Source organism: Amphiura filiformis, chromosome 4 (genome assembly GCF_039555335.1).
Source record: "Amphiura filiformis chromosome 4, Afil_fr2py, whole genome shotgun sequence".
In the NCBI taxonomy this organism is placed as follows: domain Eukaryota; kingdom Metazoa; phylum Echinodermata; class Ophiuroidea; order Amphilepidida; family Amphiuridae; genus Amphiura; species Amphiura filiformis.
The window spans coordinates 80,452,253-80,478,910 of NC_092631.1; the positions used below are offsets into that span (position 1 = coordinate 80,452,253).

The window sequence follows — 26,658 nt, forward strand, 5'->3', positions numbered from 1 at the left end:
ACATATCTTACTCAATTTTATTCAGTCCAATATACTTTCATAAGTATAATAAACACATGTACAATTGGGTACGGTAGAATGTCCAAATCAGACATACAGGAATTAGAATGGTAAAAGCTGAAACTCTAGCAACAGGGGTCTGGGGTACCCATGTTATGTTTGGGTAAAGGGTGTGCTGCTGAGAATTTCAAAGTGGACCCAACAAAACCAATTTTCCAAGAAATTTTTACCTATCAGAAAATATCTTGATAAAAATTGTACTGAAATGCTTGTTCACGCTTTTATTACATGTCGCCTTGACCAATGCAATAGTCTTCTTTACGGTTTACCAGACTCACAAATCTCCAAACTCCAACGAATTCAAAACTCGGCTGCCAGATTAATTTCGCTTGCTAAGAAACGTGATCACATTACTCCAATCCTTCATGATTTACATTGGCTACCTGTGAAATACCGCATTATATACAAAGTTCTCCTCCTCACTTATAAATGTATTAATGGTCTTGCACCTGTCTATCTTCAAGAACTCATACAGCATTACACGCCTCCACGTAGTCTTCGATCGTCAACACAATTTCGTCTAACTAGCTCATCATTTTCTACTCAGTATGGTCATCGCTCATTTTCTATTGCTGCCTCTGAACTTTGGAACAGTTTACCATTACATGTTAAAAACTCTCAGACTGTTAATCAGTTTAAAACATCTCTGAAAACTTATTTATTTAAAATTGCATACTAATGTTTATTTGTTATGTTTTTGTCTATGTATAATTTGTGTTAAGCGCTTAGGGACTTTGGTGTAAAGCGCTATATAAGCATGGTTTATTATTATTATTATTATTATTATCACTATATTATCGAAAGTCAAACTTTCCAGCAAAATTTAACGCAAATTGCAAATTTTGATAATTTTGACTTAAGTGAGGCAAAATTGGGCTATATGACCCTGTCCATAATTGACCTAGATACAGGTGTCAAAACTAAATGGCTGAAAATGCTACCTCTGTTTGCGGCATATCTCATATGTTCATTTGTACTGAATCCCCAAGGGGGTGAGGGGTCACAGGTTCCCTGGAAGGGTTAAGAACCAGAACTTAAGCATTTTGATTGATCAAAAACACTTCTTGTGAATCTAGTCAATTTTAAATACCACTACAGTAAAGAATCAAAATACAACTCTTTTTGTCTTCTGATAATAAAACTGCACACAACAGGTATAATTAAGATAGGGGCAAATGTTTGAAGAATCCACACTTAAAGCCATAATGTACGATCTTATAATATGAAATTGGTTAATTTTTTTCAAACCTGATTTTTATGCATATTTGTAATGTTTACACATGTCCCAACTTGCACCTAAATGGAATTGGCCATATTTGATGTATTTGTAGGTCAAAAGAGCAAAGTTCGACATATTATCATAATTTAAAAATTATGATAATATGTCCTCCCATAGAACTGCATGTTAAATGGCCAAAATAGCCAGTGGGGTTTCTTTCACTTTACCTTGTTATTTCAACCTAAAATGGACAGCAGCCCTTCCCGGCAGTTATTACTAATATTATTTCAACGTTTTGAATAAAGAATAACAAAATTAAATTTGACGGAAATTGTACGTTAAGGCTTTAACAATACAAAATAAAGAGTTCTATAAGTATAATAGATCAGAGATGCCACTAAAGTGACGTTAATGAAAACAAGGAAAAATCACCTTCCCTATTCTTTTGCACAGGATGGGTAAATCAGGAAATTTCTTGCAAAATGGCATCTCTGATAGATGGATCAATTTGTTATGTACATTTTGATATCTTACTTGCCATAATGTAACATAATTCCTTTAGTTCATCTCCGTTTGAATGACAAGCAGACTTCCAAATATGGGATGTGGTTTTGCTGAAAGGTCATAAAGGTGTAAATGAGATGCCTTGATTCAAGACTTCTGCCTATTGAACTGTCTTCTTTCTTCCCTTTTTTGCAATCACTTTCAACAAGACTTTTGCTTGTTGAATATAAACCCAATTTGGAGGAGATGATTGCTCAATGAAATCTTTACCTTTATTAATAATCAAGTCGTATTGAAGTAAGTGAGGTATCCAAGTATGCAGAATAACTTTCCCCACCCGAAAATCCTTTTATTTTGTTATTGAGCTCTAATTTACTCAAGAAATTGATTGCATTCAAGTGTCAAATTTTCCTGCATAGCCTCTAGGCAAGTATGCCCATTGTCCATAATTAACAACATCTTTGTTTAACTTGATCACCTCATTATTTCCTTTAAATGAGTATAATGGGCTATTACAATTTTCAGTTGAAATCCATACACCTTCTATGGTAGACATGACTTGAATCTCCCACACAGAGGGTGTAGATGATGGAGTCACCCATTCAGGTAGCCCCATTTGATATTCACACACCCCTGTGTGTGAGATTAAGGCCATGTCTTTCAAACAGGGTGTATGGATTTCAACTGGAATAGTCCATTGTAGATAGAGCATATTTTAATGCAAATCCACAAGCTTGGTAGAATGTATAATAAATGGTAAGCATATTATATTTGGGTGTAGGTTATTCAGCCAGTAGTTCAAGACATTATTAAGGGGACAACCCAAAAGATCGATGATGTCCTATATATTACATATAAGTAACTTGCAACATCATACCTGTTGAAGCACATACTTATCACTTGCTAGTTAGATGCTGATTTCAGTTCATTTCAAAACTTTATTTTCATCATCAGGTATGACCTGGGATATATAACCTTTTGGCTCAGTAATACTATACTATGGCAAAAACACTGAGTTTGAATTTTATTCAACCACCTGGAAACCTGAGATACAACACAGCAGATGTCTATAATGGCTCTTACATTTCAATCAACTAATCAATCATGCAAATATACTAGTGACATATGCCCACAAAAACAGGAATATCATTAATTCAGTTAAAAATAACACTTTACAAGTAGCCAGGTTCTCAATCAGTGTTCAAAGCTGGTTTAATACAGAATGGATACCTAAAAATGCATAAAGACACCCTGCAGACAAAAAAGTAAGATGGACCGTTTTAATTAACAATTACTTACTTTTCTGTCAAATTCCTGTTTTTGTGGGAATAGGTCAAAGTTGTTGGCAATACGATATTTATAGTTTGAATGCAAGAAGGTTACAAGTGCTAAATAATCACAAAGCAATTACAACCTTCTTGAATGCACTCAACTTCTTGTTGAATACATGTCTTTATCTTCTGGGTTAGATTGTCCATGATCTACCAGTGATTCATCTACTGTTGGGCTATTACTAGTTGATTTTGTTGTTGTGTCCTCTGATTTGACAGATTCTGATGTTGAGGGTGCAGCAGTGTCAGCTAGCTTCTCTGACTTGGTTGATTTTTTCACACCTACTTTATCTTTTGTCTGCAAACAAACAAACAAACAAAAACACAGTTACTTTATTCATTAGACTAATGGTTGAGGAAGCATGGCATTTATAATTTCGTTGTCTGAGCACCTTTTGATCACTATACATACTCCATGACAGACTAACATTGACAGACTTAACAATACTTAGTTTAACTTTTTGAAGAGATTCATCAGGAATATAATATTCAGATTTCAAAAGTTTTTCATAGTATAATTCCAAGAAAAAACTCATGTTTTCCATACAGTTTCGGCAATCCAGTCTGTTGCTTTTCTCAATGGTGTCTGCCAATCGATCCTTTGTTGAATGGTATGACGTCATCGGGAGATGATGACGCCTTCAGGATCGATTGGCCATAGACGTGACTCAGTTGGTAGGCCAATGTAGGTGAAACGGGCCGCTGGTTCGGCACTCGTAAAAAAGAGCACAGAGTTGAATCGGAAAAAAACGATGGCCCAAAATTTCACTTTTTAAACTTAGACTTTTCAAAATGTGAGCAAAAAGGATATCAAGCACCTGTTTTTGAAATTGTATTACCACTCAAAGATTAATGCATTGGTTAGGGCACACTATGTTTGTGTTGTTCAGGTAGTACTCAAATAGAAGCCCATACATGTATAGGGTGCACAACTTATAAGTTCCCCCCTACATATTTTTTAAAATAAATCGAAAACTATTTGACGAAATGCAAACCTGTAAAATGATATGGGTAGCCTTATTTGTTTTACACATGTGGACCAAATTTTAGCGTCACACATCATTGCGTTCAGTCACAATGGTTCATTATGTAAAAAAAGGAGACCGTTTTAAACAGTGTTAAAAGTTGCATCTGAGTCCATAGGACTCAATTCTCAAACAATACAGTAGGCCAGGGATATTCATGTGTTTGTAAAAGAATAATCTTTGGTATTCTTCTTCTTCTTCTTAAAAAGCAAAGCAGATGTTTTTAATGATAAATGTCTGAGATGGAAGGGATATGTACTGCAGTGAGAATAGACCACATCGCCAGTAGTTCATCACATGTGAAAAGTCACATTTTCATAATGCCGCGTTTGCCAGAATTTCTTCGCGGTAGAGCAATAGGTTTGCTGGATGAAAATGTACCGGTGAAAGAAATTGCTCGTCGTATGGGCCAGCAAAATCTCCTGACATGAACCCCATTGAGCATCTTTGGGACCATGTTAAAAATGAGGTTGACCACCTTATCAATGAAAACACAACACTGCAAGAGCTAACCCGAGCAATCCAACATGTATGGAACAACATGGACCAGCAACGGGTCCGGAATTTAATAAACAGCATGCGGCGACGTTGCAATGCACTTGTCAACAGTGCAGGAGGATACATCCCCTACTAAACATCTAGACTTTAAGTTTTATTTCCATTACAAACACATGGACAGGCCTAACATACTGTATTGTTTGACAATTGACTTGTTCAACCATGACTCCTATGGACTAAGGTGCAACTTTTAAACCCCCCTCTTTTTTTACATAATGAACCATTGTGGCCAAAACGCAATGATGTGTGACACTACAAATTGGCCCAGATTTGTAAAACAAATAAGGTTACTCATAACTTTTTACAATTTTACATTTCGTTAAATAATTTTCGATTTATTTCAAAAAGCATTAGGGGGAACTTATAAGTTGTGCACTGTATATATACCAATGACTGATTAATACCAAGACTCAAATGGCAAATTTGAAAAGCATCTGCAAAGTCATTAAAATCTTCATACATCACAGTTAAGCAGTTGTGATTTCCTCATTCCTCACTATAAATTAACTTTCTCACCCACTATTACAATATTTTTTAGGCAATTTATTAATTTAAGACACCTGACGTTCACATACCTTTTGAAAGATTTCATTAACTCCAGTCTTTTCATTGACCCATTCCCATTCTGTCTTAGCTATTCTGACTGCTTGATAGGGATAACATAGAGATGCGGTGCCAGCCATTAATGTACTGGAGTAAAACAGCTTACGGAACAAACCACCTGCAGCATCAACAATAAACATCACAAATGTCAGATATAGTCTTATGTACACATGGTTGTGAGCAAGGGGATGAAATTGTATTGTATTATACTCAGAATATATGCTCTTATTGCATGTTACCCCATGTCTTCATATGTGATGCGATCAAGCAAAATCAGTCGGAACTCGGCAATAATAAATTTTCAGTTTCTTACAGGATAGTAAAAAACATTTACAAAGCTGGATTTTGCAGAAAACCCCATTGAAATTGAACAACCAGTTCCAAAGATATGAGCAATTAAAGAGTTTCCAAAACAAGAAGAAACAAAAGGAAATATTTCCTTTATTTGACTATATCTCAAAATCAATATTTCCGAGTTCCGACTGATTTTGCTTGATCGCATCACATATGACTCTCTCTATCATTTATAAAGCTAGACCTATGCATTCATTCAGATAAAAGTGCAGCATTTGTGTAATTTAGATGGAAAAATAGAATCAAAATTACATCATTGAGTATGCTCTCTGAAATTGTCCTCTTTGATCTGATTGGATTACATTATGTCTCATAATGACAAATTAACACACCAACTTCATATTGCGGAGTCTGTGACATGAGGATGATATGCGCACACATATTGCCTACCTTTTCTTGCTAGTACAACATCTGTGAGTCCAGCTAGACCTATTACAGCTGCCCTGGGGGCATGAGGTTGATATGCGCACACATATTGCCTACCTTTTCTTGCTAGTACAACACCTGTGAGTCCAGCCAGACCTATTACAGCTGCCCTTGGGGCAAGGTTCTCTTCTGTTTTAATAAAGTCTACTACATCTGTATGGATGGAAAATCATTTAAATACAAGTTACAACATTATTACAACATTGGCAAATACATGTACACAAATTCTTTGCAGGACTTATTTCCTTTCTTGATGTATATGATGAGAGTACTAAATTATGAGAGGCGCCACTTGGATCTCAAAACTGCCAGAGCTGGACCTTGTTACAAGAGCTGGGTCTTACACGGTAATGAGCCACGCATGATGCAAACAAAGCAGGGTGATATGATCTCTTCTCATGAGACACATAGTATACCTGACCAGTGTACTATATCCAATTCCATAGGCCATTTTATGACTCTTGTGAATCAATGCCCACCAATTGGTAAAGGCAGTTTGTACAGAAATCAAGCCCACCCCTTCCTGCCTCTTACCTCTTGGCCCCAACCAAACAGAAAATTATACACACATTGGTTAATCCTCACACCATAAAATGGTATACCATAGTATACCATAGAATTCTAGCGACAAGCATATATGCATCTAAATGAGAGTGATTTTTAAGAAAGAGGCAAAAGGCATACACCTTCCATAGAAACATTACAATAGATTAGTCTTATATGTACATGTTTGTACAGCTGCCTGTATCAGTAAATTAGTTGTTCAAACTCCAAATAATGTTTTTGTAGAGCGTGTCTACCTTCATCTCTCTCGTCAAAACCCCTCATTTAGAGGTACATATGCTTCATAATGCTTGTAGACGGAATTCTGTGGTATTCATGTAATTACCTTTTGTTTTCTTTTCTGTAGTAGTATACGCCTGTTTTGTCTTGTCAATAGCACCCTGGGAGAACAATAACATATACCATGAACATTAGAATTATTATTGAAGATAAATTGTAATATAATTGAAGTGTTTATTTAAAAAAAAAAAGTTCCTTTGTGTATATGTAGCTTATTAAGAAACAGGCATGTAATAAATTTACGTCTGTCATCACTATAACCCATTACACACCAGCCTTCACTCAGCAAGAAAAGATCTCCTGGCTGAATCCATATCATCTAGGTCATGGTAAGGCAGCACCTTGCCTTTGGAACACACTTTTACGCTGCATCTGAATTTCTTGATTTCTAACTTATCTCATTTCAATTGCTTATACATGTAATCAAATATTATGTTGTTGTTTTCATTGATGTTTTTTGTTCTTATTTTCTATTATTTTGCTTTTTGCATGAGTGAACTCTTTGCAGAGTATGTGTACCTATCATTGTCAGGGTCAGAAGTTTGTGGAGAGCTGCAAGAATCCATTTACATTCTTGCAACAGAATTCTGCGAGAATCTACAGATTCTCCTGCATTTAATTTGTGTAGAAACAGGAAATGTTTGCGAGAATCTACTTGGATTCTTGCAGTTTTTTTTAGGAGAATCTTTGCAAGAATGGATTCTCGGATTCTTCTGGCCCTGATTGTACTTCTTAGCAGAAATCACCAATTTTGATTTATCCATGCACTTACCTGACATTTATCTGACCATTTCCACACCTGGGTCCTGACTACAGACACCCATGGTTCTATTACACTCTTACTAGGGGGTACCAGTTGATATTCATATTTAGATTCTGGTTCTGCATAGATAGGTAGGTCCTTGGGTTTCACCATGGTGTGTTTGGTGTCAGATGCAAGCGGCTCTGGATGCAAGAAAAAAGGTAGATTTTGCAGTTACTGAAAAAACAAAAGATCTGTGGATCACAAGCATCACTTGTTTTCCACATTCTCTATTTTGGCTGTTATAAAATACAATTTTTGTGTCTGCCAATACGTTCTGAGTTGCCCTAATACAATCCTCAAAGAACTCTAGCACTGGTATCGGCAAGCATTTTCATTGTTGACAATCGACAACATTAAAAAGCCCATGTCGACAACTGTCGACAATCAGGCCTAATTAATAACCCCCAAATCGTCCCACAAACCTGGCAAATTTTGTGACGATACAGGTGCAAAATTCAGCAACTTACACAATGGCACAACATGCTGCGCAAATACCATGAAAGCGATACAAACTGGCAATGAACAGACATGAGATTTTCCCTAAAATATGACCCCCTGAGATCAATGTGGATCCGGTGAAACATTGGGGGTGTGTATGGTGTGCCTATTATGAATCGTCAGGCAATGTTTACAAAAACGAAGTTGATGAAAATAAAAAATTACAGCGATAAACACGAGTCCTGATTTACGTCTCCTTCTCTAATTTCATTTTGGCGCTCCCTAGAATTTAATATGCTATTGTATGTTGCGAGTGCATACAGTAGTTGGTACAGATACTGAGATGAAAAAAAAAACATTGTGTGAAAGGTGAAATCGCAAATAAACAGCTTCTGTGATTGGCTCATATTTTACCCATTTCACATAAATACCCAATATGTGTGCTTGTTTCAATAAATATAATGACGTCATCAGTTGATCATCAGGGACTTTCCCTGTTTGCCAATGTTGTGTGACAGCGAAAATGGCGACTGCCGAGTGAAAGAATTGGATGCTACCATCGTGTGTGATAGATCGAGAAAGTCACGATGAAAACGCTAAAGAAACACGACAAGAACATCAGGGAAATGGACAAAAAAAATCGAACAAAGATGCACAAATAAGATATCCCGAAAATACCTCGGTAAATTTTTGTTAGGATGTTAAACTTTTCGAATTTCCTTAGCCAAAGTTTTTATTTACTTTTTGTCGATACATGCAAAGCTCTTGTCGACAGTCAGCAAAAGTGCCTTTGTCAACAATTTTATTGACAAAGCCTTGTCGATAGCGACACTAAAGTACTCACTATTGTTTATAATGACCATTATGCAACCTTTGACCCCAAATATTAATTCAGGAGCACCTGAGAGGAACGTAACTAGTGCATGTGCAGTTGTAACATCGGCAATGATTCAGTCTGATGATGAGTAACCCATGAGTATAAACACAGCTTCACACAATGACTAATTTAGGTACAAGGCTGTGTTCATGTACCATTACTCAGCCAAACATATATAGGGCCCGGATGTCCTATCTTCTCAACAAGGAAAGAGATATGAAAAGCGAACGTCTATCTGCAATGTATAAAGTCCAGTGTGAGTGTGAATCACAGTCACTGTGAAGTAGACCTAGAACTCTGGCCACCTGTATGAGAGGCAAACCTTAGTTAACATATTTGCTAGTCAGCCAAATTGGCCTAAACTGGGGCCCAAACACAATACATATTTACATAGAAATTTAAAAAGAAAAGATTTGTCAAGGAAACCTACATATTTGTTGTCTATACTTCACTTGACCCAAATGTATGATTTTTGTGTGTGAATGAGACAATCGCACATGTATGGAATTTTAGAGGGATTGTGTGATAGCAGTTCCACATAGAAAAGCTGCACTATCATGAGTCTATAGAAGCTGTTTTGCTTTTTAATTGATGCATTAAATGTTGGCTGAATATTTTTGATGAAAGTCAATCTTTGACAAGATGTAACTTTACTACGGAAAGTGTTATGACAAAACGGTTTTCAGTTTTGGCTTTCTTTATTCTCGTGTGATGGCAAAATTGAATTCACCTTTCATACCTACATAGTATTTGTTTTTTCTTCTACTACCGTAGTGCCAAAGGAACTTACATCGAAAAATTTGTTGAGCATGTTTGAACAATCCAAAAGTTGAAAGGATTTCAATGCTTGATCATCATCAAACCAATACAGTACGACAGCAACTTAGCTCACTTCCGGTAATTTTTACCGGCGTGACCTCTGCTGTTACGTAACGCAATATTGAAAATCAGGTGGCAAATACGGTTTTTCAGAAAACATCAAAAAAATGGAATACACGAGTCGTTTCTCCCTTCATTTCCATATTGAGCCCATAGATAAGATATGAAACATGAGTATAAGGCAAAGAATAACGTGTAAAAGTTGAATTATTGTGGAAAAAATGAATGCTTTTGGTGCGCGAAGTAGCCTAAAAAATGAGAGAAAATGTATGTCACGATCACTAAAATGGTTATAGAGCCTGATCAGTTAAGGGTTAGCATGGTTGAGAAAAAATAAATTTTGTTTTCTTATGATGAAACCTATCTTATATTTTTGGCACACATCTGCAGTTTATGGAACAAGAAAAAAAAAAATCTGAAAGTGGTTGCGTTGATTTGGAACACACCATTTTGTTCAGTAGGGATCCAGAACACACCGTCACGGACGGACATTTGCTTAATTTTTTTATGGTATGGTAATATAAAACTTGTTATAATTTTTTTGATGTTTTGAGTGTGTTAATGTATAGTTTCAATATTATTTCTTTAAAATATCAACAAAAATTGGAAAATTTTAACTCTCAATTAAACATACTACACGAATGGGTGTATTTTGATACTGTGCTGTCCGTCCGTGACGAGAAAAATAAACGAAAAGTTTTTAAATCCCCCACTTAGTAATATTTAGAAAAACAAACCTGCTGAACTATCTCACCAGTACCTAGTCATCACTGACCAAGGTTGAAACCAAATAAAAATACATCCATCTTAATATAATCTCACAATATATGTATGTCACGGACGGACAACAAATTTGTCACGGACGGACATTTTCAAGCATGCCATGGTCCTGCCACCCCTCTCAATAGTGGACAAACCCATATGCAAATGAGGAAGTTTCACATTGAGCTGAGCTTGTGTGCAGTGAAGCACAAACCCTTCTAGCATGTTCAGTCTTTCTGCCTGCAGCCATTGCCAGAAGCACATGGTGGATATGGAGACATTCTAAAAGCCAAAAAAAAAGGTTTGTTGTTTATATTACTTCATAAGATAGACCTATTTATTTAATTCCTGCTGTGAGGAATCTCTGCTTGAAACTCATTCTAAATGTTGGAAAGTAATAAATCATCATTAACAATTAAGGTGAAGGCAATGATGATGATTATTATTTGATAATAGGCCTAATTATATGTATGATAATGAAATAATAATAATAATAATTGTTAATAAAATAATGAATAGAAATAATCATCAATAAGGCCCTTTGCAGTTGTTTCTTAACTAGTAAATTCCTGTTAACATTGCCCTTCCAAATTACAAAATGATTGTTTTTATATTTATTTTGGACTTTCTCCTTTAAAATGACTTTCAATTACTTCTATTTGCCATTTTCTGACTTTATATCAACAATAATGATGGGAAAAAAAAGAGCACAACTCCACCCTTAACTTATTTGTAATATAAAATAGGCCCCTACATTGTTGTGAAATAATTATAAATGCCCGCTTTAGTGAAAATGAGTTGATAATTGGTTGTAATAATTAAAACTTAATAAAGAAAAATAATAGATTTAATTTAATATTATAATTTAAAGTCACCTTGTCCCTTTTTTTAAACCTTTTTACAAGAAACTAAAATTAAGTGTGAAGGGCCTAATTGGTACTAGGCCTACACTAGCATTGAACATAAAATACGATATATTTAAAAGTCTAAGTCATGAATGATGATTTTTTTTAAAAATTTTTCTTCAGATTAATTCAACCAAACAAAATGGCTAAAGATCAGAAAACTCGACAGAAGGAGTATTATAGACGGCATCATGCAAGATTGACGAGTAAAGATCGTTACCGGAAAAAATCTAAGCGAATCGATATGAAAAGAAACAATCCAGAGCTTTGGGAAGAGTGTAAAAAGAAAGATGCTGCTCGGCGAGAAGTTAGAGCCAAGGCTAAACGTCTGCAGAAAGATAACACTGCACAAACTGAGGAGCAGGCCACCAATAATCCGGCAGTTGAAGAGGCTGGATCGGGATCAACTCCTCCCAGTTCCTATGCACATAAACCTTCACTGGTCAGAAGTTTAAAAAGAGCTTTACTTGCCCTCCCAAAAAGAAAACGGAAAAAAGCAGTTGTGTTAAAGAAGTTAGTGTATGACCTCAGTCCTGGAAAAAAGAAATATGTTTTGGGAAGCCCTTGTGCAGAGAAAAGGGCACGTAAGTTGACACCTGCTTGCAAAGATCTAGCAGAGAAGTTTATGGAGCATAGCGACATTTCATACACATGCCCAGGCAAGAAAGACACTGTATATTGTGGAAAAGATGAGAATGGTGAAAAAGTGTACAAAGAGAAACATTACCTACTGTGGACTTTCAAGGAACTTCTCCCAATGCTGAACAAAGAGCTAGATAAAGAACTGGGTGAAAGTGCTTCAATTGGGTATGGTTCCTTTCAAACCCTCATGACAAGCTTCAAGCACATTAAGCACTTTGGCCAGATCCCCCACTTCTCCTGCCTATGCCCAAAATGTGAGAACCTGGATCTTCTGATTCAAGCCATCAATTCAAAAGAGAAGTATCTACCATCATCCTCAAAAACTGAACTGCTCAGCATGATGGTGTGTACCCTGGCTGAAATTTGATACACTTTTGATACACCACTTTTGATACGTATGAAAAATGTATGAAATAAAAGGCTTTGAATTGGAACCCTCATTTCATACACTTTTATGTATCAAAACTGTATCAAATTAACATTGCATACACATTTTATACATATCAAAAGTGTATCAAATGCCAAGATAATGTATCAAAAAAGTATCAAATGAAATGTATCCTTTCATTTCATACATATTTGATACATAATTATATCAAAAGTGTATCAAATAAGTAACTGTATCAAATCAGGGTTCCAATTTAAACTGTATCAAATTAGCGTTCAAATTTTTATCCTTTCATTTCATACACATTTCATACATAATTTATATCAAAAGTGTATCGAATATGTTACTGTATCAAATGAGGGTTCCAATTTAAACTGTATCAAATTAGCATTGAAATTTTTATCCTTTCATTTCATACACATTTCATTCATAATTTATATCAAAAGTGTATTGAATATGTTACTGTATCAAATCAGGGTTCCAATTTAAACTGTATCAAATTAGCGTTCAAATTTTTATCCTTTCATTTCATACACATTTCATACATCATTTATATCAAAAGTGTATCGAATATGTTACTGTATCAAATGAGGGTTCCAATTTAAACTGTATCAAATTAGCATTGAAATTTTTATCCTTTCATTTCATACACATTTCATACATAATTTATATCAAAAGTGTATCGAATATGTTACTGTATCAAATGAGGGTTCCAATTTAAACTGTATCAAATTTTCGTTGAAATTTTTATCCTTTCATTTCATACACATTTCATACATAATTTATATCAAAAGTGTATTGAATATGTAACTGTATCAAATGAGGGTTCCAATTTAAACTGTATCAAATTTATGTTCAAATTTTTATCCTTTCATTTCATACACATTTCATACATAATTTATATCAACAGTGTATCGAATATGTTACTGTATCAAATGAGGGTTCCAATTTAAACTGTATCAAATTTATGTTCAAATTTTTATCTTTTCATTTCATACACATTTCATACATAATTTATATCAAAAGTGTATCGAATATGTTACTGTATCAAATGAGGGTTCCAATTTAAACTGTATCAAATTTGCGTTCAAATTTTTATCCTTTCATTTCATACATATTTCATACATAATTATATCAAAAGTGTATGAAATATGTAACTGTATCAAATCAGCGTTCCAATTTAAACTATCAAAATAACATTCACATTTTTATCCTTTCATTTCATACACATTTCATACATAATTTATATCAAAAGTGTATCGAATATGTTACTGTATCAAATCAGGGTTCCAATTTAAACTGTATCAAATTTATGCGTTCAAATTTTTATCCTTTCATTTCATACACATTTCATACATCATTTATATCAAAAGTGTATCGAATATGTTACTGTATCAAATGAGGGTTCCAATTTAAACTATCAAATTTATGTTCAAATTTTTATCCTTTCATTTCATACACATTTCATACATAATTTATATCAAAAGTGTATCGAATATGTTACTGTATCAAATGAGGGTTCCAATTTAAACTGTATCAAATTTATGCTTCAAATTTTTATCCTTTCATTTCATACATATTTCATACATAATTATATCAAAAGTGTATGAAATATGTAACTGTATCAAATCAGCGTTCCAATTTAAACTGTATCAAATTAGCGTTCAAATTTTATCCTTTCATTTCATACACATTTCATACATAATTATATCAAAAGTGTATGAAATATGTAACTGTATCAAATCAGGGTTCCAATTTAAACTGTATCAAATTAGCGTTGAAATTTTTATCCTTTCATTTCATACACATTTCATACATAATTTATATCAAAAGTGTATCGAATATGTTACTGTATCAAATCAGGGTTCCAATTTAAACTGTATCAAATTAGCGTTCAATTTTATCCTTTCATTTCATACACATTTCATACATAATTTATATCAAAAGTGTATCGAATATGTTACTGTATCAAATGAGGGTTCCAATTTAAACTGTATCAAATTTGCGTTCAAATTTTGATCCTTTCATTTCATACACATTTCATACATAATTATATCAAAAGTGTATCAAATATGTCACTGTATGAAATCAGTGTGCCAATTTAAACTGTATCAAATTAGCATTGAAATTCTTATCCTTTCATTTTATACACATTTTATACATAATTATATCAAAAGTGTATCAAATATGTCACTATCAAATCAGCGTTCCAATTCTAATGCTGGCCAGCTGGACCGCCCTATTTTTGATACATGCCATTTGATACACCTTTGATATAGTTTTTTGATACACTTTTGATACAGTTTTTGATACACTTTTGATAGTTTTTTGTTTCTTTTTTGATACAGTTTTTATACACTTTTGATACAGTTTCGATACAGTTTTGATACAGTTTTTTATACACTTTTGATACAGTTTTTCAAATTTCAAAATTGGTCCAATCAAGCTCAAATTCAACAAGAATTATCCGTACATGATCTAAACATATTTGCAAACATTAATGACCCCAAAGTGAAGGGGTCAAAGGTCAAATTTTGAAATTAGTCTAATCAAGCTCAAATTCAACACTGCCCTCTACTGCTAATGCTGACCTCTAGCACTTTCCCCCATCACGGAGCAGCTCAATGCACTATCCCCTATCAACGTTCAAAATTACAACGCAATAGGATAAATGTGTGAGAAAGTCTTGCAAAAAAGAAGCAAAACCCAACCAAAATGGAACATACATACATCAGAAGGCCTGCTTGGAATGCAGTGCTTGTCACTGAAGTTGTTACCCTCAATAAAGAGACAAAAAGGCTACCAATAACATCTACTATACAGGCATGTGCTATATTCATGCTTAATACATATACATTGAGGCCCTATATATAATATATAGTAAGCTTACCTTATCAGAACAAAGTCAGATATTTCCTCTTTAATCACAGTCCCTGATTACAACTACATTGTAACCTAATGTGCAGTCTACAAGCATGTTTGTATCGTCATCATGATAAATAAAACACCATAATTTGCTCTAAAATACAGTACATTTCCAAATGCAAATCCTGGTGTTAACTGCATACATGCCACATGGGCAAATTTGAAAATGATGAGTCATTATCTAGACATGTGATCAGTTATTGATACAGTTTTGATACACTACAAACGGTCAGTTTATGAAAGCCCAATTTGATACACTTTTGATATACCTCTAGCCACCCAAAATAAACTAAGTCCAATTTAATACGCTTTTGATACACTAAAAAACAGGCAAAGTCCAATTTAATACACTTTTGATACACTGTATGCAGCCAGAATTTGACTAAGTCCAATTTGATACACTTTTGATATACCTCTAGACACCAAAAATTAACTAAGTTCAATTTGATACACTTTACATACACTAAAAAACAGGCAAAGTCCAATTTAATACACTTTTGATACACTGTATGCAGCCAGAATTTGACTAAGTCCAATTTGATACACTTTTGATATACATCTAGCACCAAAAAGTACACTTTGATACACTTTACATACACTGAAAAACTGCAAAGTTCAATTTGATACACTTTTGATACACCACAAGCATGGCCAAAATTAACTAAGTTCAAATTTGATACACTTTTGATACATTTTTGATACAGTTAGGTGGTATTTGATACAGTTTTGATACCTTATATTTTCAGTTGATACATTTTCAATACACCCTTTGTATATCAAAACTGTATTAAATTGCTGTTTGATACAGTTTTAATACACTTTGATACACTTTTGATACACTTCTTGCTGTATAGAATTTCTGCTAGGGATAATCTAGAAAGCGCAGATTGCATTGATGGGAAGTGTCCCCAGTGTCCTGGATTAGCAGCATTAGCAGGAAGTCTAGATGGTCTTTGTGAAGTTGATGATCTTAGCTACTATCAATGGAAGAAACAGGGAAAAATACCCAGAGAAAGTGAGAGTGCAGAGCTCAGGTGAAAAGGGAAATGGAGCTTTCTTAAAGCAAGCAATTGAATACAAACGCCACCACTACAACAAACGCAGACAACACGCAGAGATGACCTATTTGCGCTAAAATTTAAGTCGGGAAGAAGTGTTGATCCAAGTAGACTTCAGCGAGAATTATGAGAATCGACAGCAAGCTGAGATCCAATCTGCATATTTTGGTCATCAGGCTTTTTCCATATACACCGCTTGCATTTGGTACCGTGATGCTACATCTGATACGGTGACTTCATATGCCATGACATCCAACACAACCAAACACAACAAATTCCATGCGTTTGAATACAACAAACAGCTGATAGTCATTGCACACCTACTTGTGCCAGGACTTAAGCAGGTGAACTTCTTCAGTGATGGCTGTGCAGCCCAATTCAAATCAAGATATTGCTTTTCTCTGATTGCTTCTCTCTTTAACAACATTGATGTTACGTGGAGCTATTTTGAGAGTCATCATGGAAAGGGGCAGTGGACGCGGTTGGGGGACTGTTAAGTCGTCAGTGTACAGAGATGTGCGTGCAAACAAGGTGGTAATCGAATCAGCAGAGCAATTTGCTACATATGCAGACAGCACTCTAGGAATTCATGTTTCTTTTACTCCTGCAGACAGCATTGCTGTGTTTGACATAGATCCAGTAGTTAAAGTACCAGGAATGCAGACAGTCCACTATGTGGAGCATAAGATAAGTGATGATGGTGTCTGTGAACTTCACCTCTTCAAGAATTCCCAGTTCCAAGCCCCAGGAGCAGAGCCCAGAATTGGCACAGCTTCATATGATTTCAGCCAACTCTCAGCAACTTACACACCCTATGTTCAAGCTGACAGCCAAGATGAACCAGGAACCAGTGGCAGTGCAGCGACCAATGATGATGACGATTCAGATAGTGATAGTGATACAGGGAGAAACAGTGAAAATGGAGAAGACAGTGACACAGCCATGGATGACACAGAGACCAGTGAAGCGGAAGAAAACAGTGATAGTGACAGAGACAATGATGATGATGATGATGACAAAGTAAGTTTAAAAACATCTTAAAAATGCAACCATTAACAATTAACAATTCATCAATCATTCATTATCATCGAATAAAAATAATAAAATGAAATAAAAATGAATTAAAATACAATAATAAAATAAAAATCAACCAGTATAAGAACTTTTTATATTATTTTGTCCAATTTTTCATTCATTTACAGACTGAGAACACATGCAGACCAGTTTGTGGGGACTTTGTTGCTGTCATCCTAGTTGGCAAGAAGCAGAAAAAACTCTATGTAGCCCAGGTAAATACTATAACTCTCTGTTCTAATTTATCCATTGTTATTTTCCCTGCTGGCAGTTTTATTTGTAAATAAGAAGTGAATCTTATGAGACAGATTTCATCATGTGCCAAAACTTCAGACAAAATTTAGCAGAATCTTGCTTTCAAAATCAATTTAGACCCTTAATTCATAGTAAACATTTTAATTGATGAGCTCTGTGTTGCTGATCTCTCATCAGGTTACAGACATCACTCCGCTACCAGAAGACTTTGAAGAATGTGTCCAACTGAAGTACATGGAAGCTGTAAACAATGATGGCATGGTATACAGATGGGCACGGGATGATGACTACTCAAGGGAACCATTACCCAGCATCATAGCTGTGCTGGACCATCCTACGGCTGTTCAAGGATCAGCAACCAGAGAAACATTTACTTTCAACATGAAAGCAGTACTTGAGAAATTCAAGCAAACATAAACTTTGTTCAGTTCAGTTTGTCCATTTAGCAGTGTTGCATTATATGTTACATAAACTTGAACTGGACCACACGCGTCAAAGAGTTCTGTAAATAGTTTTGAAGGATTTTCTTGCATGTAGGACTTCAGCTATAGTTGTGTTTTATAAACTGTTGTGTGCAAAATACCTTAAACTTTTACATGCACAATATATTTTGAAAGTTTCCTCAAATTGAACTATAAGGGAGCCAAAATTGAATTTTGAGAAGTTTCAACTGAGAAATATTTGCATTTCATTAATCAGAAAATCATACTTTTCTACAATGGGCTCTTAAATGAGCATTGGCATTCAAAGATTGATTAAAAAGGTACATTGTAGCACAGTAATTGACAGTAAGTATGATATAAAGCATTATTAAAGAGTTTATTAGATGTTAAAACCTATGTTGAATAAGAATAATTGGTAGGAAGGTCAACAATCTTTCTCAATTGTTCATTTAGACTCACTTGTCCGTCCATGACAAAAAGATGTCCGTCCGTGACAAAGTTAGTTTTTGCCCTGTAAACTAAGTATTCTAAGGATTTTTCAAAAATCATTCCCAGGGTGAGATGAAGGTACTAGGTGGTCTTCTATTAATAAAAAAAAAGTTCATGAATTTTGAAGTTGCCTCTCTTGTTAGCTTTGGGTGTCCGTCCGTGACGTTGAAAAATGTCCGTCCGTGACATTTTTTATTTACGTCGATAATCAAAAATAAAGAATGTAAGAAAACTTTTTCTATCTGGCATGCAAGCCACTTTACATAGTCACATTATGTACAGGAGTAGAATTGTAAATCTGCAAAGCGACGGATAGAAATCATAAAAGAGTGGAGAAAAGTGGAAACTTGCAAATTTATCTATGTCCGTCCGTGACGCTGACACATAATGGTGATTCTATTTTTAGTAACAAACGATGGCAACCCAATTTTATGAACAAATGGCCAAGTCTACAATACTCTTCAATATGAAACACCAATATGTCATGTAAATTCATGCAAATATTTTTTACAGCCTTTCAATCTATCAAAGTCTGGAAAATGTCCGTCCATGACAAACTGATCAGGCTCTATATCTACAGCTTTGACGAAACGCCGGTCTAATGCTTTTCTGTTGTGATAAACATTAATTAATCACAGCTTGTATTAAAATTTCAGCGAAAATGAGTGGTGGAACAACCTAGTCGTAGGTTGAAAAGTTGCGTTCTTTGATTCCTCGTGTCGTGAGCGCACGTTGCAAGTGTCACGATGCTTCACGAAATGGATGCCAGCTGGCGCTGTCTATTATACATGTGATGTTGATTAATATAGCAATTAAAAACGTCTATTGTATATATTTTATAAATGCAAAATACTCTATTGTGTAACAAAATATTGTAGTCGTCAAAGAAGGTAGTATCATCTCATTTAACTGAAGTACAAGCAGTTTTGAAAAGATTGTTGTTGAGTGAGATCCTTGAACATGTTGAACGAGAAATAAGATAGCAAAAGAATACCCTTCGCCCGAACAAGTTGCGATGGCTTAGTGGACAGAGCGAAGGTATGCAGTGCGGAAGGTTGAGAGTTCAATTCCCATGTTATCTTATCGATTATGTGGAATTTTTCAGTTCGTTTTTCTTTTCTTTTTTCCTCTCCCTTTTGTCTTTAATAATATAGGCCTAATGAATGTCAGCTTGAAGGCCCACTTTTTTCATGATTTATTTCTTGTTCATGTTTAAGCCTAATCCTATACATTCGAGTTCATATCTTTTTAAAAAAATGCATTTAAGTTCAGTAGATTTCAATATGAAATAATCAAATAAAGCATGTCAAACTTAAGTAATTTTTAAAAGTTCAAGAATATATATAGGCCTATCAAATAAAGATTTTCACGATTTTTTAATTGGACTAGACCCCTCCCCTATCGGCAACATATTTTATGGGCTTTTATGCATACACATCAAATCATGAGATGCACGTATTTCAAACCTAATATTTTGGCATATTTGTAATTTTTACACAATGTCCAACTTACACCTCGGATTAGGCCTACACCTAATTGGAATCAGCCAAGTTCGTTATCTACATGTAGATAGAGCAACTATAACTTTGATGTCTTATTAAGACTAATCCCCCATAGAGCACCACAGTTAAGCGGTCAAGATATTAAGTGTTTTCTTTCATTTTTATCTCGCTACTTCTGCTTCAAATGTAACGTGAAAACCTTCCTGACAGTTATTTACTAATATTATAAATATTGTTATAATTTTTGGAATAACAAAACTTCAAATTTGCCCGAAATCGTATATTATGGCTTTAATAAAAATATGAAAACTAGGATTTAAAAATATGAGTTAAAATCAAATCAAAAATCAAAGAGAGGTGCTTATGGGGTTCGAACCAAGATCGAACTTCCAAATACATGTATTTACCACTAAGCCATACCAGAGATATGCTTAATTCGGTGACAATAATAGCAATGTTGTTCCCAATCAGTGGCTCACTCGTGCATTCTATTTCTGGAATGAATTAACACCATCCAAATAATGTAACACAAACCTTTATGCTGACTTTTAAAATTGTTTGAACGTTGGGAGTATTATTTTCAAGTTAAATAACCAACAATGGACAATTGACAATGAAAGTTTCTTTGCAGGAAAAACATCGGCCGTACAACATATGGCGTAACAGTAGTCACGCACAAAGATAAACATTTCAACATGTTCAATATACGACTGACAATATACCCCAACCAAAATTCAAGAAATTTCCAGGCAAGCTAACATAAGTTATTCTATAACATGACACCCATTTTTGATTCCGGCGCTTTTTCTTGCTTGATGATATGAACATTTTTGTGTTCGTGACATGCAATTTTTCTCATTTTCCGAGCTACTTTGGACATGTTCAAGCTTCTTTTTTTCCCATTTAATTCAACTTTTACACGTTATTTGTTGCTTTACACAAATGTTTGATGTCTTATCTGTGGTCAGGGTACACAAATGGAGCAATATACGACCCGTGTCTTCCATTTCTGGAGCTATTTTGATAAAAAGCGTTTGCGGCTAAAATTTCAACATTGTGTTACGTAACCCGTGTTCACCAACCCGTATAAATTTTCTGTCGAACAAAAGAGGTCACGAAGTTGCTGTCGTACTGATACAATATGTGTCAGGTCGTTAATATTAATGTCAGTCCATGTCAAATCAACCAATTTTCTGAAAAGTTCCCAGGTGACCCTCTCAGATTTTAATGAAATTCCATCAGAATAATCTTTTGTGGCCACAATGAACCCATACAAAAAATTGGCCTCATAGGCCATGTCGGTTTTGAGAAATGGCCCTTTGAAGTTGAAGGAGATAAAAGTTAGGATTCCCACGTAATATCACATGAGGGCGAGATGGCCGAGCGGTTAAGGCGTTGTGCTTTCGGCCGGGAGATACGATTGGCGAGGGTTCGAGCCTTGGGCTTGCCTTAGGTGAAAATTCTCTTCCCTCCCAAAAAGTTCCTATATGGTCAGGAATCCTTCAATTAAAAGTTAGTTCCATCACAGAATGAATTTAATTGTAGAATTTCTTCTCGCCCCCATACACTGCTTAGCACATGCTGATATATAGGTGGTGTATGTGCGACGTCCATGATTCGGAAGTCACGTAAAGCCGTTGGTCCTGTGTACAGGAAGAGTCAAACCCTGTGCACGTTAAGTGTCAGAGCGAAAAGAGAAGGGGGACCATCCCCGGTTCTGATATCTGCAATCAATCTAGTCACGATTATGCACTTTCAGTTTCCCACGCGTTTGAGCGGGAATTGGATTATGTGCTTTTTCGATGTCTAGTGAGCAAATTTTTTCATTATTTTGAGAAAATGATGTCAAATTTTCTATTCTATATTGTTTGGTAATAATGTCTTTTGCCAATAGTATGTTTAAAGTTGTAATTTTGTGTTTTTGATCATAAAGATCGGATATTTTCGTTCGATTCAATTCTGAACCCTTAGCAAGGGTGCCGATTTCGCAGAACTTTGACAATAATTTTGCCTTTTTTGGACACTTAAATGCTTTCGATCCTTAATTTTGTTTCAACCGAGTCTTAAATTATCAAGCACAATACAGTTGGTACCACATTTATATACATTGATGAAATTTTAAAGATTTTTTTTCAAGTTTCTAACCGGCGCAAATCGTTAAGTGTGTATTTCCCATTGACATCCAAAATGGCGTAAGCCAGTCCTCAATATACATAGGTACGGCGTAGGACTGGCAAGCGAGTCTAAATCAATCCTAGGTTCCAGGATCGTGCATATAGGTAAACTGTGCATGTAAAGCCTGTGCGTTGATACTCAACCATTTGAGGTAATAAGCACGTATAACTAAGGAAGAAAGGAAGGGGTATAAGTAATTTATGACAAAATCACACTTGGCACTTGCAGTTGAATAAATTAAATGACCAACTTTGGTTGCTCATTTACTTTAAATTAAAAGCAGTTATCTGAAATTTAGAGCCAGATTCTGAAAATATGACATAAGGTTAGCTAGAATGCAACATTACAGCTTTATAATTAATTTATATCTGTTCAGAACAGGAAGTTATGAGCTACCAACCAAAGTCATGAAGTAAGTTGGTAATGTAAAATTGTAACTGTAAGCTTAACTGTCATGACTCATAAAACTCATGAACTGTCCACAGTTTGTCTTCAACTGGCTGGCTTAACAAAAATTAAGAAAGTGTGACTATAACATATTCTTTGAACTGTCAATCTGTCATTATACCTGAATAAATTGTACAGCTGATACTTACACAATGTAAAAGCTGGACCTGCAAATTCTTGATTTCTTGCTTCCGAATTCTGCGACTGAAGGGCGGTTCCCTGCAACTTCTCATTACGTCGCTGGTCTGGATCAAAATTGTTGCAAACCAGCCAAAAACAAATAAACAGCAAACATGGCGGATGAACTTGCGGCGAATTTGGCGACATATAAACTACAATTTCAGCAGGTTTGTACGGAAATATAGTGAAAAAGGGAAACGTTGATAAAATTCATTCCATTTTTCAGCATTAAGACCCAATTTGATGTTCAAATTCACGTTGAAGTGTACTAGAATTCTCTTTGAATTTTCGATGGTGGAGAGAGGGTGCAGAATTCTGCAGGCTCGCACTTTTTTGTACAGTGATTATTATCTACGAGCTCATCATACATGTAGGTATGCCAGGTGAATTCAAATTTGCCATCAAACTGCATCATTTTATATATCAAATTAAAGCCCTTGAGTAAAAAAAGCCAAAACTGAAAACCTTTTTTTCATAGCACTTTCCGTAGCAAAGTTACATCTTCCCTGATAACACAAAGAGGTTGGCCCGACGTCGGGTATTGGTCGCCATGGACGGTGGCTGAACGTCGGCTCAGATGTCGGCTGCTCATTGGGTATATGTCCTGCCGACGAGGTCGGCCCGACTTCGGTTCGATCACCGGCCGACGTAATGCCGACTGCTTAAAAGCCGGTGCCGACCCTAACCCGACTTCAACAACGTCGGCCCGACCTTGGAACTACGTTGGACCAACCATTATCCAACGTCGATCCAACGATTGGCAAGTTAGCCCAATGAGACGAAAAATCATGAAAAAAAAATCAAAAATATTATTTCGGAGCGTACACTCTGCTTACACCGAGTCTTACACTTACCTACTCTCTATTTTACAACGAACACAAATTTCCTAGCTTAATTTACACAAGTCACTTACCTTAATGGACCTACCGGGATTCGAACCAGGGACCTTCGGTTTATAAATCTGGTGCTCTACCGATTGAGCTACCGAGGTTTCTATATTTGATGAAGTGTTTTAAGTTAATATAAGCAATATTTTGATCAAATTTACTGTAAATATTGATAACATTTACTAAATTTGTTGATTTGTTTTCTTTATAAAGTAATATACATGTAAAAATAAAAATTTGGTCAATGGATGGATTAATAACATTGGCCCAACATCAAAGATTTGATGAATTTCACCGACCTCAACCCGACGTCGCCCCAAAGCTAGGCATGTTCACAATATTTTCAAGTAGGATATTTCACATGGAAATTATTTTGTTTAAAAAGGTGATTATTTAACTTAAAAATGAGGGGTCAACCATGTCTGTAGGTCAAAAACTAGCGGTTATGGGCAAATGTCTGTTTTAAAAACTACACTTTTCTCGACCATCATTGACAATGCCTTCCAATGACTTACTGTACAAAAAAAAGCATGTAAGCATTTTTTACCACGATGATCCATTTTAAACAAAGGCGATTTTATTTTATGAAATCTAACTTTCACTGCATGCTGACTTCTGTATCGAGGATAAAGTACCAGCACTTTTTAGACTGCGTCGTCAAGTTTCTGGTGTCGAAATTTCAAATTTTTGTATTCCCTATGGGGATTACACAGTTAAGCCATTGACTGTGAGCTACTGTGGTCCAAACTTTTTGGATTGAATGTCGCCCTCTATAATAAGCAATGTGGACATGTCTACCAAAGCAGCAGGCCGACGTTCACTTGGTGACGTAGGGCCGATGTCCGCCCGACTACTTCATCAGGACCCCGCTTCGTGCCGACGTCCATACAACGTTAAAGGTCGGCACTCATTCACCGGAATTTCACCGACCTCAACCCGACGTCGCCCCAAAGTCAGCGGGCCGACATTCACTTAGTGACGTAGGGCCGACCCCAACCCGACGTCGCCCCAAAGTCAGCAGGCCGACGTTCACTTAGTGACGTGGGGCGATGTCCGCCCGACTACTTCAGCAGGACCCCGACCCCTTGCCGACTTCGCCGACCAGTCGCCAACGTCGGGCCGACGGCATTGTGTTATCAGGGTTGTCAACAAAGATTGACTTTCATCAAAAAGATTCAGCTAGCAAAATTCCCCCAAAAAGCATTTCAGTGGTGTTTCTAGATCTTAGTCTCATGTTGATAGCAGCTTTTTTAATGGAACTGCTATCAAAATCCCTCTAAAATTCCATGTGCGAGTGACTTATCACCATACAAAATCATATGGGTTTAAAGTATACATGTATAGACAACATATTTATGTAGCTTGTAGGTTTCCTTGACCATTGACCGGCCAGTTCTTTTAAATTTGTGGTGTCGAAGATGTGATGCGGTGGATCGTTCCAGTGCACAATCAAACTTGCCCCATTGCAACTGCAGGATTTTGCAATAGAAGCTACCGGGAACCAAATTACATGGACCGGCAATGGCGCCACTGCACGACCCCAATTGAAACCAGCCAGTCCACCTAATTAATTATTCATGAGCCCAGCACATGACCAGATTCGCAGCCATCGGAAAAAGCCGAGGTGGATTTATGAATGAAAACAAGCTTTTATGAAGATCCGGAAAGTGCCGATTGATGATTTTCGGAAAATTAAAGATGGCGGGCTGTCACTACAGTTTTCAGAATGGGAATACAAGCTACCGAACGGAAGTTATAGCTGTTTGAAAAATGACTTTTTACCAGCATGAAAACACACAAAATTTGTGAGTGTCATAGAAGCTTAAATTTCATCCTTTCGTAACTTGATTTAAAAATTTGGTATGGTAAAGAAGGAATTAGTTTAGCGTAAATGGAAGTTTGTTTCATGCAGTTATGCTCTTGTTTACATTGCTCGGTCATGCATTTCCTTGTTCGCAAGCAATATTCATGATGGTTTTTCTCATGAAATTCTACCAAAAAGTGACCAATCTCACGCACGTGATTGGCTGGTTTTGAGCATGTGATAGTCATTAGTTATTTAGTAGTAGTGCTTTTGCTCATTTGCATAAATGAAATTCGGTTGGCAAGTTTGATTGTGCAGTGGCAGTGCTTTACGGTCCAAGGCAAGGTAGGCTGGCTCACATCACACACTATAGGTGGCGCTATTCATCCATAGGGAAGTGGAATGTGCATGTACAGTCCAAAAATGGCTTTACTGTGGGCTCAATGGAAAAAATCACTAAAAATTAATTTTGACAACCAAAACCTAAGTGATGTTGACTTACTTTGGTACTGGCATAATACTGGATTCATAAACTATCCCATAGTGCAATCTATGTTCCACCAAGTCGACAATCGTTAAAGCGCAAAAGAAATTTGTGTGTAAATCAAGACCATCCAAAACAGCTTTCTTATAGAATAGGAGGTCATGTGGGGTCACTTTCAGCTAAAAATATTATGAACATCCCTATCCAAGGAAAAAAGCTGTTGGTGTAGCTGGTTGTTCTGGTTCTCGGTCGTTGAAATGAAGAATGATGGGTGCGTTTTTAGTTGTCGCGCAGGTCGAGTCAGGTGGGGTTCCCA

The 26,658-nt window shown here is 35.8% G+C and overlaps 3 protein-coding genes across 4 annotated transcripts in view; 2 read left to right on the forward strand and 1 right to left on the reverse strand.

Moving 5' to 3' along the window:
- On the reverse strand, positions 1–23,235 carry LOC140151492 (MICOS complex subunit MIC27-like). 2 transcript variants are annotated; one of them, XM_072173847.1, is made up of 6 exons: positions 23,109–23,235; positions 7,696–7,868; positions 6,970–7,024; positions 6,138–6,233; positions 5,273–5,418; positions 1–3,412 (listed from the first exon to the last, which is right to left on the reverse strand). In XM_072173847.1, exons 1-6 carry the CDS (start codon positions 23,218–23,220, stop codon positions 3,212–3,214), a joined length of 783 nt encoding a protein of 260 aa, XP_072029948.1. In that variant the 5' UTR covers positions 23,221–23,235; the 3' UTR covers positions 1–3,211. The 2 variants fall into 2 exon arrangements, with proteins under 2 accessions (XP_072029948.1, XP_072029949.1); XM_072173848.1 differs by having other exon boundaries at positions 23,137–23,227.
- LOC140149593 (uncharacterized) lies at positions 17,062–18,570 on the forward strand. Its single transcript, XM_072171670.1, has 3 exons — positions 17,062–17,622; positions 17,805–17,891; positions 18,109–18,570. Exons 1-3 carry the CDS (start codon positions 17,062–17,064, stop codon positions 18,346–18,348), a joined length of 888 nt encoding a protein of 295 aa, XP_072027771.1. The 3' UTR covers positions 18,349–18,570.
- LOC140151493 (survival of motor neuron-related-splicing factor 30-like) overlaps positions 23,234–26,658 on the forward strand; it is a 21,183-nt gene continuing 17,758 nt past the window's right edge. The window contains exon 1 of the mRNA XM_072173849.1: positions 23,234–23,334. Within this exon, the coding sequence (XP_072029950.1) occupies positions 23,281–23,334 (54 nt within the window). The 5' untranslated portion in view covers positions 23,234–23,280. The remainder of the gene's footprint in view (positions 23,335–26,658) is intronic.

Excerpts from the sequence above, each read along its gene's own strand:
- LOC140149593 (XM_072171670.1), top strand. The coding sequence starts at position 17,062 with ATGGAAAGGGGCAGTGGACGCGGTTGGGGGACTGTTAAGTCGTCAGTG. Across the intron at positions 17,623-17,804 it reads ATGATGATGATGATGACAAA|ACTGAGAACACATGCAGACC; the intron begins GTAAGTTTAAAA and ends ATTCATTTACAG. Across the intron at positions 17,892-18,108 it reads AAAAACTCTATGTAGCCCAG|GTTACAGACATCACTCCGCT; the intron begins GTAAATACTATA and ends ATCTCTCATCAG.
- LOC140151492 (XM_072173847.1), bottom strand. The coding sequence starts at position 23,220 with ATGAGAAGTTGCAGGGAACCGCCCTTCAGTCGCAGAATTCGGAAGCAA. Across the intron at positions 7,869-23,108 it reads CAGCTGTACAATTTATTCAG|AGCCGCTTGCATCTGACACC; the intron begins GTATAATGACAG and ends TCTTGCATCCAG. Across the intron at positions 6,234-6,969 it reads TACAGAAAAGAAAACAAAAG|ATGTAGTAGACTTTATTAAA; the intron begins GTAATTACATGA and ends CCATCCATACAG.